The following is a 14,763-nucleotide window of genomic DNA, read 5'->3' on the forward strand; positions in this document are numbered from 1 at the left end:
TCTTACTAAGGGATTGCCACCTAAGGTCTTTCATGAGCATACTGCTCATATGGGTGTGGTATTATTTGAGGATATTATGTTTTAGTGGGAGTTTGTATTTGTGGTGCTTTATGTTTGGTTGTATTGTCTGATCAGAATAAAGTATTCAGTTAAGACACTCTGTTACATTATGTTTGGTTTTGACCTCACTAAGGAGGACCAGTTGAAAATAGACATGTACTGATCACATTGCATGTAATTTTCATGCTGCACTTCCATGATTGATCTATGTCGTTTGATTGTATTGGTATATGTGACCATTGATGGGTCGAGTCACGATAAATGTGACGAAGGCCGCTTTGATCCTATATTGATATAGTCAATGGACGAGATTGTTCGGAAATACCCTTTCAGTGATAGCAATTTTTGAGCTCATAAGGTTATACACAATTTAAGGAATCATATGGTGCCCAAGTGGGAGATTGTTGGATTTAATCTAATAAATCTAATTTGTGGGCACATATGATTAATCAATGTGTATTGCTATCTTTCAGGATAACCCACTAAAGTGATCAATTAAGTTGGGTTAATGGGTATTTAAATATAATCATGGGGTCATATGTGCAGATACCAGGTTGTAATTGTAATTTATTGAGGGGCTAAATTACAAAAGTACAACATCTATAAATAAGGGTTATGGTCCCTAACCTAGGGTAACATTCTCTAATTCTCTACACCCCATCTAGCTAGAGAAATTCGGATTTAGAGAAACCCTAAGGTTAGAAGATCAAAACTCATCTCAAGATCAAACAATGGATTCAGGTATAAGCTTCCGCTCTTTTGATTATTGTTAATCTCTTTGAATTAATCATGGCTATATGGTTTTAGATCTCAAGTTTTATGATGTAGATCTAACATACTTCTCTAGAGATAATGCCACCTTGTTGTTGTCCTCAATGCATACAGGTGATCTTAGACTTCGATCCTTTTATGTGTGTTGGCGAGCGCGTTTTCTATCTATGCCGTAAAATGAGTCTACCACCTTCTACCATTAATTCTTTGGATTAAGTGATTCGTTTACAATTGTAGTGCAACAAACATTGTAATACCAAGTAAGTATAAACTAGTGATCGGGTAAAAGAATATCACAACGACTCTCATAGAAACAAATACAAAATTGCGTCAAGTTGTTTCTTATTAAATGTATGTTGTTCCATCGCATAACATTAATTATGAGGCATTTATCATATGCTTATTTCAAAATTAACGTTATTTAATTCTACTGATTTTTCTCGGTCCAAAGATATTGCTGTTAATTGATCAGTAATTAATGAACATTTTTTATTGACAAATGAAGGAGGCTCGTGTGAAAATTGTCCTTTTGATTAGTTTGAATATAAACTTCAGCACCATTTAGTTTCACACTTAATTACCTTGAGCCTCCGACTAGCTAGGGCCCTTTTTTTTGGCTCTTGAAAACCACTAATATAATAATGTGAGGTAGCTAAAGATTACAAACAGATAAATGTGAGCAAGCATGGGGTTTGTGACAGAGGTGGGGTCCTAAAGACTGATGGAGTTCATACTTGCATTACTACATGTACATAAGAGGATATCTATTCTTCTATACAAATGGAAAAACTCAAGATTCACTATTCATACTACAGTAAATGTTACAGTAGCATTTATTGTAGTAAACATAAAATTGGACATTGCGGTTTTTTGAAAAACTATTGTTGTAGCACGCGGGAATACTGTAGCAGATGCGAGATACTATAACAATTCAAAAAATCTGTAGCAGTTAAAACCGAGATTACTATAGCTGGGGAAAAATATGTTGTGATTTGCATGGTGTTCACACTAGTACTATATATACTAGATCTGTCTGCAGAGAGAGAGAGAGAGAGAGAGAGAGAGAGAGAGAGAGAGAGAGAGAGAGAGAGAGAGAGAGAGAGGGCGGCGCGTGAGCCAGCTAGCTGGTATTCTTATGATGGTCGTCGCTATCACGTAAGTTATGGAGTCGGTTGGGCTTGGCCTTTAATGGATTCGATCGGGGCAAATTAAGAAGGATCTGGATGAGGATCGTATGTTCGTAGGATTTTAGAGGTGGGTGGTGGGAATTAGTAGTCGATTCTCGCAAAATGTTTTTTATTTTATATATATATTTGCGGTATATATTCTATTGCCCCTCGCCATCTCTCCTTCCTCTTCTCCTCCTCTCAGAAAAGTATATTGACTCGTATTTTTTTTAACCGTGCAGCCCATGGTCTTTTTACGTAACGACCTTCCCAGATCAAAGCCCATTAGAAAGAGATGTGCTGGTTAATTAGAACACTGAATCGATGTCCCCTTAAATTACCCCAGTTGGATCGTCATCAAACATTTTGTTTCCTCTAGAGCCGAGGAGGATAGGCCTACGGAGCTTGAAATTCCATTCACGTAATCCATATTAGAGGGGTATAATCCGACGATCCATTTTACGAAATGGTCAGCAGTCAAGCCGCTTACTTATGAGCCTCTTGCCATGCACCAACGTGACTAGCAGGAGGGCTCACGTACAAGTCCGTATCTTTTGGCAGCCTATATATCTTCTTAAATGGGCTAGTACGTTATTAGCCTATTCCTATTAATTCTTTCCGACTATGGAGAAATATTATCAAGAGAACGAACACGCTACTGAGTCATCATCTTGACATCTAACCTTGAGGATGACGGGATTCGGATCCTCTCCATTATTAAAGGAAACAGTGGATCACAATCATTGATTATCTGTTGGATGGCTACAATTTATTTTTTGAATAGAAATTAGGAATGAATATAATTCATGAGGGCATAGTGAGTATGAAATTTAAAACGAACCACAACCACTCACTAAAAGATTAATAGTTTGTGATAAAACATAGATATTCATTCACTACTTTTGTGAGAGTGGAGAGGATCTAATTAATCCGAGGATGGCGTGCTAGAGTGAATACTCCATCAGTTTGAGAATTCGGATAGCCATCAATGAATCACAAATCAAGAAAGGAAGGAAATTGATAATAATATAATAAAAGTATGAATTAATCCCCATATATTTGAAAATGCATTAATTAGAATATAGCCCGACAGCTCGAGATGCCTAATTAAGCAAGCGCTGCTGATGTGCAAGTTCCACAGAATTCAAAATGAAACCATCATCAACATAATAATCCAGGAGTAATATAGCGAAAGGTAGAAGTATCATCGATAGATGTATGTGTTTGAGTCAAAAGTCGGTATCGTTGAGGAATTCATTATAACTTTATTCGATTACAACAAATTCGAAAGAATAATCTTTTTATAAGACTTTTTCTACACAACAAAGCGAAAATTACAACTTTTGAGAAACAAACACAAAAATCGTCTATCGATCTTTGTTTTCGTGGGACTTTGCCTGTGCCGGGAACGCTTTGGCTCGTGGACCGCCGAATCACAGATTGTGAAGAAGGGGTTGACTGATTTTGACTTCGTTTATCGAAGTGAGAAATTGAAACGATATCTTATCGAAGTAAGATAGTCGTTCTTCTTAAAATCAAGTCAAAGCTTAATTTCAAGGATTTGCAAGAAAACTCAAATCTGCTCTCTTTCTGCTCTGGAATGCTCGTAAATATGCTCGATATGATCCCTGTGGATGCTCTCTCATCTCCCTCTTCAAAAATGGCCTTCGGGGGTATTTATAACCCTTGGATGAACAGTGCTTCCGAGACAGTGTTTACTGTCTTGGAGGCCGAGACAGTAAACACTGTCTCGGGAATAGTAAATACTGTTCCCGCGAGACAGTAAATACTGTCTTGGGAACAGTAACTGTCTGGCAGTTTTCGTTGTAACTGCCTTCCCACGTTTTACAACTCCGTTATTTTGGCAGTTATCAACGTGATTCTCGCCCACGACGTTCCCCATGTTCTTTGACAGTTAATGGACGTGTGTGGCAGTTGTTCAAGGTGGTTTCTGACCATTTCAAAACTGTCGCGCGCGGAGAGACAGCAAACGCTGTCGCGCACGGAGAGACAACAAACACTGTCTCGCGCGGAGAGACAGTAAAGTCTGTCTCGCGTGCGAGATAGTAAAGACTGTCTTTTTTTCTTTGATTTTTCGATGATCTCCTCTTGAGCTGTATTTGGATATCTATTAGCATTTTTTGACGCCTACAGATACCCCCTCCAAAGTGTTCCAGACTTATTCTTTTATAGAGGAGTCTGGGACATTTTGGATAAGACAGGTCTTATTTGCAATCCTTTCAATACTTGATTGAGTAGATCGTGTAGAAAAATGGCTCCAGCCCTTGATCTCTTCATCCATTAGTCTATTCAGTTCTTTGTAGAATAGCTAATGCTTCTCCAGCCCTGCGTTTATCGCTTGGCCGTTGTTGAGACCTTGAATCGAAGCTGGTATTTCCAGATTGATATTTGTATGTCCATTGAGAGTTCGTCAGGTTATCCTTAAGAATATTCAGATTAATATCCTCCAGAAACTGCCTGTCGATTGTAGGAAACAGTTTAGACTCGTGTATCTATTGGAGTAGTATGGTCTCTTTTTTGTTGGTAGAGATGAACCCGCTGATGGAGAGGAAGAATTTTATATTCTATCTCCTGGTCTCTTTTTTGTTGGTAGAGATGAACCCGATGATGGAGAGGAAGAATTTTATATTCTATCTCTTGGTCTCAAGGAAACTCAAAGTGGGATCTCCACTTAGAGAATCTAGATTGGTTTGAATAATCCTAACTGTCATAAGGTTTGATTATTCAACTGAAAGTGGACCTCTCGTTCATGGAAGGAATCGAAAGGGGCGATCCTAATTGTTTAAAGGTTTGATCGTTCAATTTGTGGACCTTTCGTTCATGGAAGGAATCGAAAGGGGATTTTGGTTTTGGTCCTAACTGTTTAAAGATTTAACCAAAAGGGAATTCGAGACGATCCTAACTGTTTAAAGGTTTGATCGTTCAATTTGTGGACCTCTCGTTCATGGAACGAATCGAGAGGGCATTTTGGCTTTGGTCCTAACTGTATGAACGAGAGATCCTCAAAACTCCCACTTGGTCAAACCTTACTACAGTTAGGACCACAACCAAAATCTCCTTTCGATTCATTTTGCGAACGAAAGATCCACTTTCGAATTGAGTAATCAAACCTTACGACAGTTAGGATTATTCAGGTCAATCCAGATTCTCTAAGTGAAGATCCCACTTCGAGTTTCTTTTGCTCCAGGAGATAGAATATAAAATTCTTCCTCTCCAATTCTGGGTTTATCTCTACCAACAAACAAGAGACCAGGAGATAGAATATAAAATTCTTCCTCTCCAATTCCGGGTTTATCTCTACCAACAAACAAGAGACCAGGAGATAGAATATAAAATTCTTCCTCTCCAATTCTGGGTTTATCTCTACCAACAAACAAGAGACCGGGAGATAGAATATAAAATTCTTCCTCTCTGATTTCGGGTTCGTTGTCCTATATAGGAAGCGCAACCTATTCACACTTTAAAATCCATATCACATGGGGGATGTTATCTCTATCCCTTATTAGAGATAAGCCTACATCTAACACATGTAGCCTACATATTCAATATGATAGTTCAAAGCCTAAAAGAGTTTAATTCTTTTAGCGCAACGTTATATGTGAAACGGACTTAGATAATTCACATACTAGCCCGACTCAAACGGTAGTTGGTAAAGGCATATCAAATCCGTTGATGGCTGAGGATTTGCCAAAAATCCTATAAGTATTATGACTATTTATTCTAAACAAGAATGAGTAATCATAATAAAATCTCAATAAAAAAGAAAAGTTCATTGTATTAACCAAAAGAGTTCAAGCAAAGCAGCACAAAAGAAAAGATGCATGTTTTCAAAATTACAATAATTTGTAATGACGGAATTCATCTTCTAATTTAGAAAGCTTTGTCGCGTAAGCCAATTCGAGCTCAGGTATCAGTTTGGCTTTAAATTTTCTTTCATCGATACTTTGAATTCTGGCAACCTCTTGTTCTTTGTCATCAAAAGTCTTGTTCTGGAAATTAAGTTGCCGGAGTATATCCACCTCAGCTTGAGTTACTTCTGCTAGATCAGACTCCAAAAATTCGCAAGCATCCTTAGCTTCGGCAAGTCGTTTCTCTAACTGGGCTACCTCTGTCCGACGTGATTCCAAATCACGATACAGGTCTACCTTGATTTGAGCTTTCTTGGCAGCACTCACCCGGAGTTGATCAATGCGAGTCTTCAGTGTTTGAAGTTCGGATTCAGCGGATTTCTGAGAATCACGCCATGCTTGTAGCCTCAGGTCCATTTCGGAAGCGATGTAAGAAGGTGCGCCATCAACTCGAAAGTTCTGTAACTGTTCAATGTGTTGTTTAAGATCGACCAAATAAGCTTCTATGGAGTTAGATAATTCGGTGCACCCCTGTTCTTTAATTCCTGATACATGGCGATCGAGAGACTTCCTGAAAAGTTCAAATGGTGAACCTTTAAGAAGAATCCGATCGACCATGGCGTTTAAGAAATGAACGAAGCTTTGGACGTCAACACAGAGGGCAGCTTTGTCCGGATCTTCATCTGCCAATAAAACTTGAATCCGCTCGGACAATGAAGAAGAAATAGCTGCAAAGAGAACAAATAAGTTAAGTACAAGAATATGTACGCTCGCTGGAAGAATTCACGACCGAGTTACCTTGGCTTGTTGAGGTCAGAGCAGATTCTATAACAACAGGGATCTGTTCAGGAATAACGATCGTCGGTTGAGTTACTATAGGAGACGGTTGTTCACCTGAAACACCTGATGGCTTCGGATCCAAAGCGACAAAATCTTGAGGAACAAGTTCTGTCAACGAGAAAAGGATGAATGATCACTCCGCAAGTATTAATCCAACTTCAAAGCACGATTAGACAAAACGTACCAAGCTGAGTCGAAGCGGCAGGGGGTTGTTCTCCCGCTGTATCCTTTGACCCTCCTACTTCATGATCCACTAGAGTCGGAGCAGAAAGCACAACAGGTTCAGCTTCGACAATAGCGGAAGTCGGGGGAGCAGTGACTGGTGGTTCAACTTCAGCTGGGGGACTTGCCAAGAGTAAGAAACCCAGACCTTCAGGTTGATCACATTCACCGATGACGGTAGACGCATCAACTTCGTTAGTTGGTCCTACGTCTAAAATTCTTATTTCAGTCCTTCAAGAACAATAACAGATGAAAGTACAGTTGAAAACTGGAGTCTAAAAGGGTATACCTTTTGATGCATCTGCTTCAGCTGAATCAACTCGAGTAGTTGGTCCTGCAGTAGCGGATGGAACCGGATTTGATAGTATATCGGAGATCTCCTGGTGTACATCTTCAGAAATGTCAAGATCGAAGTCTCGCTCATCGAAATCTCCGATACCCATATCATGGGTAAGTTCGATATCTCCCGGTTCGTCGACTGTGATGTCTGTTAAACAGAAGAACTCGTCAACACATATACAAGAACTATCAAAGAATCAAAACAAATAAAGTGAGATTACCTTCAACAATAGTTGCGGGATTAGCAGCGCTACTACCCGCACTCACCTCCTTTAGTTTAACTAAAAGAAGATAAAGCGCACAAGTTAGTAGGAGAGGAACACGTTCTGATTCACTTATCTTCCGAAAATGTCCCCCAAAGGAGAAAACATCAGTACCTGTATCTGCGGTTGGCGAGGTCGATGTGGTGGCTGGAGGAGGAACAATGTCCATATGAAGGGGTTCCTCGTTCATAGCCTTGTGCACTTGTTCAGTGAAGCTAGATTCATCAACATCCATTAAACCCGGAGAAGAAGGCTTGGGCACGATTTCCCCTTCCTCTTCTGATTCAACTGCAATGATAAAAGAATAAATGCGACGCCTTATTCAAAAAAGAAATAAGATAACAGAAAGGAGATGAAGATGAAACTTTACCCCTTTCATCAACTGGAAGATCCTGAGTAAACTTCTCCTCAAATAACGGAGAAAGTTGGCGTTCCCGATGAGCCGTCTTTTTAATCCTCTTCGAGGCACGAGAATCTCGAGGAACCTCGGAGCTTTCATGTCGAAACTTGGTACGTAATTCGGTTCCTTGAGTCGGCTGAGGTTGAACCTCAGAAGGAGCAGTAAGCCGAGATCTTTTCCTGTTAATAAGCGGGGCAACCTCTTCTTCCTCTTCTTCTGCCTCTCCCTCCTGAGAAAGCCATCTCAAGGTCATCTTGTTGGAGGACGACAGGGGAATGTTCTTTTCCTTCATTTGTATACCTTTTGAAGGAGCACCGGGTAATTTGGGCGAAGAAGCTCGACGAGTCCTGTGAGCCACGGGAGACAAAGGTACATCACCCTCTGCGTCGCCTCGGGTCTCATCCTCTTCGCTGGATGTCTCGAAGTCGTCGCTCTCTTCGGAATCAGCTACCTGTTTTCCTTTACGAGAAGACGTAGCGGGCTCCTTTCCTTTTTTTGATACAATTCTCCGAACTACAGCCTCGGATTCCAGTTCGTGGAGCTTCTTCTTCGCAAGAGGAGTATTGGCGGCTAAAATCCACCGGCAGTAGAGGAAGGTTAAGTAAAGACCAGGCTCAGCGACAGGCAAACTAAATCGAGCTCCGGTACAGCCAGCAACATTCCAGAACCAGGCACGTACCCCATCAATAAGGCCTCCGCAGTTTATCAACCATTTATTGGGATTCCCGATATACAATTGATCGTAGCCGAATTGTCGCGCAAAACGGCAAGGAAAATAAGGCTCAATCCTGCAAATGTTCTTCGATCGAAAAACATTATAGCCTGGGCGAATGTTCATGAGCCAATGAAAACTACCCGTATCGAGAGAGGTCCTGTTAGCCCCAGGCATTTCCTCGTCAACAAGCGTGTCATTATAGGCACCAGAAAACCGAGGGAAACACTTATAGAATTCCCAGCACTTGGCATTCTTGAATTGCCTCACCCGGTCAGTCCACGGTCGGGAAGGATATAACCACTTACATCCTTCTAAGAGCTGCAACAAGGGGATTTCTGGATCAGATGCGTCAGGTGCTGACATCATGTCCGCTCGATGGAGAACTAGCCACGCCATTAAATATGTGTACGGCAGGTCGTCGACGCTCGACAAAGGAATCTTAGTTGAAGGCTCAGCACCCACTTTGGTAAAGGTGTTGGCTAGGTTACGCAAACCGCTATGGAGATCAGCAATCATAGCGGAGAGAAGAGATAATCTGCCTCTGACAACTAGTTGCACGGCGGGAAAGAGGACTTCAAGAGGAAGCGCCTCGGAAGACTGATGCGGCACTACACATCTCTTTAGCCATATAGCCAGGTAGCCAGAAAGGAGAGTTTCAGGCCTCATTTTCTTTGTGGATTGCCACAAGAAAGTATTGAATTTCGTGCCCCTAAGAAAACCGCCTTCGGATGACTCGGTTCTATAGGACTGGGCGTTAATCTTGGTAATCAGCACATTAACTTCAGAAGGAGTCAGAATAGGAGATTCGCAGACAGCTTCACCGGTCGGGCTCTCGAGATTCTGAAACAAGTAGTCAGCGAACTGTTTCAAACTGACTCGAGCCGCCTTCTTACTCTTCACCTCGATCTTGGCTATCGCTTTTTGATAATGACAAGTCAATTCCCAGAGGATGTCATAAGCAGGAGAGCCAGCCTTCTTCATCTTCATAAGTTGACGATTGTTGGGAAAATATTCTTGATAAGGAGTATTTTCCAGTGGCAATCCAGATACCTTCATCATTTCGTGGAGCGGAAGCCCTAACTCCCCATATTTGGTAAGAAATGTATTGGTCTCCGGAATGTAAGACTCGAACAAGGCAAGGAAGTGATCTACACTGACTGGGAGACCATGCATGCTGGCTCGGATTGGAGCATATAATCCCAAGTTCCTTAACTCCTGATCCCAACGATGGAGTACATAGTTGGTCATCCTAGCCCACCATTTGTCGGGAAGAGAGTGAACCCATCCGTAACATCTAAATTTTGGAATGGGAAGTTCTCGACCAACCCGAGCGAGCTTATTCTTTACCGTGTTGGCTCTTATCATCAATTCATTCTGGGGCCCACCATCTGGTCCGAATATTCCCGGATGAAGACCACGGATAGTATGCCTACCGGTGGAGCCAGGAGCACTAACATCTTTACCAATGAATCCGCAATGAATGCGCTCATGATCTTCTGTCAGGTGCCACGTCATTTTCCTCGAAACAGCCAAATTCCTTAATTGCAGAAGGGAATACTGTCGAGGGAATGGAGCAAGGAATAGAAAAGCACCTTCATGTTCATTCAACCAAATTTCAGGGCCACGACAGAGATTGTCTGGATCTTCTATCGAATCGCCAAACAGATAATCAAGTTTCTTCAACGGTTCAGTAGAATCCCGAGTTGAAGTCAAGGGTGAATCAGTCAGCAGAGCGCGCAGAGTACGACGACCTCCCTCACGAACCAACTCTGGGACACTATTATCACGATCTTCACTAAATAGGCGGGCCTCTCTAACCAGAAAGTCGCCGTTGAAAAAAGCGTGAAGAGTACCACTCTGACCCGGGTCTTCTCTCTCAGAGAAAGCCATAGATGAAAAAGGGACTGCAGGAAAGGGTTTTGGAAACAGTTGAATAACAAAAATCTGACAGACCCAAAACCCTCACCCTAGGTAACCGCGACAGCAGCTAAGGCCTCACGTTACCGCGGCAACACATGTTGTCGCGTTCGGCCGCGGCAGTACGTGCTGCCGCGGTAACTGAGCAGCGGCCTTTGATTTTGAAAAGGCACGAGTTCGACGAAAACTCGCACCTTGACTGTGGTACATGTCTTGTTCAAACAAGATATGTGTTTTGAAGCGTCAATCCCCTCGATGGGGGATGTCAACTCTTCCCGAATGCCCCTCAAAAGGGGCATACGAGGTTATACAAGCAGAAAACAGTAATTTTGAACAGAGGAGAGTTAAAAAAAATCACCTCCGAATGAAGGGACAGCAGCCTCCGCCTCCTCCGACGCCTGGGCTGCAAACTTTCCCTTCGAAGCACGGGTTTTCTTTGGCGACATGGTGAAATCAACCTAGGATCAAAGAAAATTAGGGTTTATAGATGAGATTTCAAATCAAAAAAGCAAGACAAGTCCAAAAGCAAGGAGTAGATTCGGTTTTACCTGAGAATAGAGAGGAGGAGACTCGAAGGATGAAAAGGCCAAAGAAAATCGCAGATTTGAGGAAAGAACCCAAGAAACCCTAGAAACCCTAGATCTCGTTCAAAGATGAACCGCCCAAATACGAAAACGTGAAGAGGAGAAGAGCCAAAGGTCGTCGTATATGGGGGATTTGAAGAGTTTCGAACTCAAAGAAGCGGGTAAAAATGACCCGAGAGAGCCCAGCAGCAAGTTTATAAGCCCGATTGGCCGAAGCGGTGCGCGACAGTCTATACTGTCGCGGTCGAGCGCGACAGTCCATGCTGCAGCGCTCAAGCGAAGCAGTATACGCCGTCGCGGTTGTGGATATTTGCATAGTCCACACTGCTGTGCAAGAGCATTCAGCATACACGACGATCCCTGGGGTGTTTGAACACATACGTCTCCTGCTGTATTTGGAATACATACCTGAACACTCCGAGGAGTATATGAGTATAAACTGCATCTCCGTGAACCTTCCAACGGGTATATGAGGTTAAATTGTTTCCCGAACACTCCAATAGAGCATATGAGTATAAACTATTTCTCCATTATTCAACAACAATTCTGATTCAAAACTTCGACGACGGCCACGCGATAAACGCAGCACCGGAGGAATCTTAGCTATTCTACAAAGCACTGAGTAGACTAAAAGATAATGAAGTCAAGGATTAAAGCCATTCACAGACCATTCTACGCAATTTCCTCAACAAAGAACTGGAGAGATTGCAGGGAAAGCTTATCATATCCAAAGTGTCCCAGACCCCTCTCTAAAAAATGATGAGTCTGAGATACTTTGGAGGGGGTATCTGTAGGCGTCAAAAATTGCTTACAGACGTCCAAACACCACTCAAAACAACATAGAAGAACGATATACACGTCATCAGGCAGCACTGTGGCGCGGCAGCCAATGGTGTCGCGGCTAAGGCGCGGCAACCCATGGTGCCGCGGCTAAGGCGCGGCAGCCCATGGTGCCGCGGCTAAGGCTAACCGTCTCTTTGGCCGCGGCAGCCTATACTGCCGCGCCAATAGCCGCGGCAGTGCAGACTGCAGCGGCCAAAGAGAAAACACTCGGTCAATTATTTTGCCCCCGTTTCAACTGTGGTGCACTGAGACCCCTATAAATACCTCCCTACACACGAAATAAAGGACAGAGAGCATTTTGGAGCAGAGGAGGCTTGAGCTTTCAGTGATTTTGAAGAAGAGAGAGAATTTTTACCCTTTGACAAGCATCATTCGGTGATTCCTAGAGATCTAAGCTCAGACTTGATCTTTGGAAGAACAGACATCTTACATCGATAAGATATTCGTTTTCAAATCTTTACTTCGATAAACGAAGGAGAGATCCCTAAACACCCTCACGATCTTTGAATCGGTGGTCAACGAGCTAAAGCACTCACGGCACAGGCAAAGTCCCACAAAACAGGAGTTGATAAACAATTTTTGTGTTATTTTCTCGAGAGTTGTATTTTCTTTTATTTTCATTGTAATTTCCTGTAAACACATCAAAGTTTTAATGGAATCGACAATGGAGTCAACTTTCGCTGAAAACAATATAGTGTTGATAGGACCGCACACATCTGAATGAACGAGCTCAAGAGGCTTCTTTGCATGCCAAGTATTTTTAATACCAAAGGATGATTTATGTTGCTTTTCAAGAATACAACATTCACACAACTGATCGGGATAATCTACAACGGGCAAGCTTCTCATCAAATTTCTTTAAGCAAGCAACTTCAGACTGTGAAAATTCAGATGTCCATATCGAAGATGCCATAATCAAGACTCATCTTTCATAATACCATTGAAGCAATGATAAACATCATTCTGTATGTCAACTCGAAACTTGCGATTATTTGTCATAGGGACTTTAAGGATAAATACACCTATTTTATCAAAGATTATAAGTTGATTACCAGAGAAGCGTAGATCATACCTCTTTTTAAGAAGTTGACCCATACTGAGTAAATTGTTCTTCATATTCGGCACATAGAATACATCAGAAATAAATTTGTGATCTTCGTTCTTTAGCTTGATGAGAACTCGTCCTTTTCCCATCACTGGTATAGTGTTGTCATCGGCAAACTTGACTTTGGACCGCATCGACTCATCTAGGTCCACGAACAACTCATTCTTTCTGCACATGTAATTAGAACGTAGTGTCAAGAAACTATGTGTTGTAGTTTGATTCTTCATTGGCTGCCGTGACCATCAATAAAGTATGGTTGTCTTCATCACCTTTTTCTTGTGCAAATCGGACTGTTTCTCTGGATTGGGAATTATCCTGGTACTTGCACTCCTTTGCATAGTGGCATATCTGTGACATATGTAACATTCATTATTTGGTTTATTAAAATTTCCTCTACCACGTCTAAAGCCTCGACCTTGACCTCGACCTCGATAATTTGAATTTGATTGATAATTGCTTCTCTGATTGTTGTCATCTCTTTGATTGTTGTTATAACTGTCATGTCCTTGACTATTGTTGTAACCGCGTCCTCGGTTGTAGTTCCCGTATTTTCGTCTTCTGCCACGAGAATTTCCTCCTCGCTGGTCTCTTTTGTACTACGCTCCTTTGTTATTTTTTATTTTTATAAAAACTTGACTTTGAAAAGCTTTCTCAAGGAGCTTCTCGGTTGACCTCTCGTTCATGCTTTGCTCGTGAACTTGTAAGGTACCCATCAACTCATCAACTTTCATCTTGGACAAATCTTTCGATTCTTCGATTACCACCACGATATATGATCAAATTTTGTTGTAAGAGATCACAATATCTTCTCCACAATTGTTTAATCTACAACCTTCTCCCTATTTATTTTTATTTGATTTTTCAAAGCAAGTACTCGAGTCATGTAATCTGCAACACTTTCAATGGGTTCCCTCTATAAAATTTTAAATTGACGCCTCAATGTTTGAAGCCTAATTTTTTTCACCTTCTCAACTTCATAATACGATGTCTCCAAAATATCTCACGCTTGCTTTGCTGTAGTTGCTCCGTTGATTTTCTCAAAAATTGAATCATTCACTCCTTAATGGATGTAGAATAACGCCTTTCGATCCTTCTTCTTGATCTCACCGTCGGCTTCACTTGCGCTATTTGCGAGATTGGCAACTCCGTTCTCTACGACACTCAATATATCTTGATATTCAAACAACACCTTCATCTGCACTCTTCACCGATGATAATTCTTCCCATCCAATATAGGAATAGAAGGCGACATCGTCTCGTTCAGATTGTTCATGACTCTGATACCACTGTTGGAACAATCAATAGCAAAGCAAATAGAAGTATAATATGTATGAGGAGAGATTTAGTGGGAGAAGCAAATAAAAAAGTTCTTTTAGCTATATTACTGTAGCTACAATACTCGGATTTTTTTGATCTCTGTCTTTTTTTTCTCTTGAGTACAAGGATGCATGAATGCCTATTTAAAAGGCTTTACAAAGTGTTTCATAATAAATTCCAATATGACTATAATCTCTAGAGATAACTAACTCAAATTCTTTTAGAATTAGGATTAACTTCAACACTACCTGTCCCTTCTGGTCGTAACATATATGAGGGCTATGGAATGGGCAGAAAGCATTTAAGCGTCATAATCCATAACATGTGATATTTAATAGTGTAGAGCTGTGAT

The 14,763-nt window shown here is 41.5% G+C and overlaps 1 protein-coding gene across 1 annotated transcript; it reads right to left on the reverse strand.

The window, feature by feature from the left end:
• On the reverse strand, nucleotides 5,729–11,008 carry LOC109823592. Its single transcript, XM_020389871.1, has 9 exons — nucleotides 10,921–11,008; nucleotides 9,696–10,549; nucleotides 7,901–9,626; nucleotides 7,645–7,818; nucleotides 7,489–7,548; nucleotides 7,218–7,415; nucleotides 6,891–7,139; nucleotides 6,665–6,814; nucleotides 5,729–6,594 (listed from the first exon to the last, which is right to left on the reverse strand). The coding sequence occupies exons 1-9, from the start codon at nucleotides 11,006–11,008 to the stop codon at nucleotides 5,852–5,854; spliced, it is 4,242 nt and encodes a 1,413-aa protein (XP_020245460.1). The 3' UTR covers nucleotides 5,729–5,851.

This window comes from Asparagus officinalis, chromosome 9 (genome assembly GCF_001876935.1).
Source record: "Asparagus officinalis chromosome 9, Aspof.V1, whole genome shotgun sequence".
Lineage (NCBI taxonomy): Eukaryota > Viridiplantae > Streptophyta > Magnoliopsida > Asparagales > Asparagaceae > Asparagus > Asparagus officinalis.

Bases quoted from the DNA above. Each gene is read 5' to 3' on its own strand.
- LOC109823592 (XM_020389871.1), bottom strand. From the start codon at position 11,008: ATGTCGCCAAAGAAAACCCGTGCTTCGAAGGGAAAGTTTGCAGCCCAG. The intron at 7,549-7,644 runs GTACTGATGTTT...ATCTTCTTTTAG, and splicing joins CTCGCCAACCGCAGATACAG to TTAAACTAAAGGAGGTGAGT. The intron at 7,140-7,217 runs GTATACCCTTTT...TAAGAATTTTAG, and splicing joins TGAAGCAGATGCATCAAAAG to ACGTAGGACCAACTAACGAA.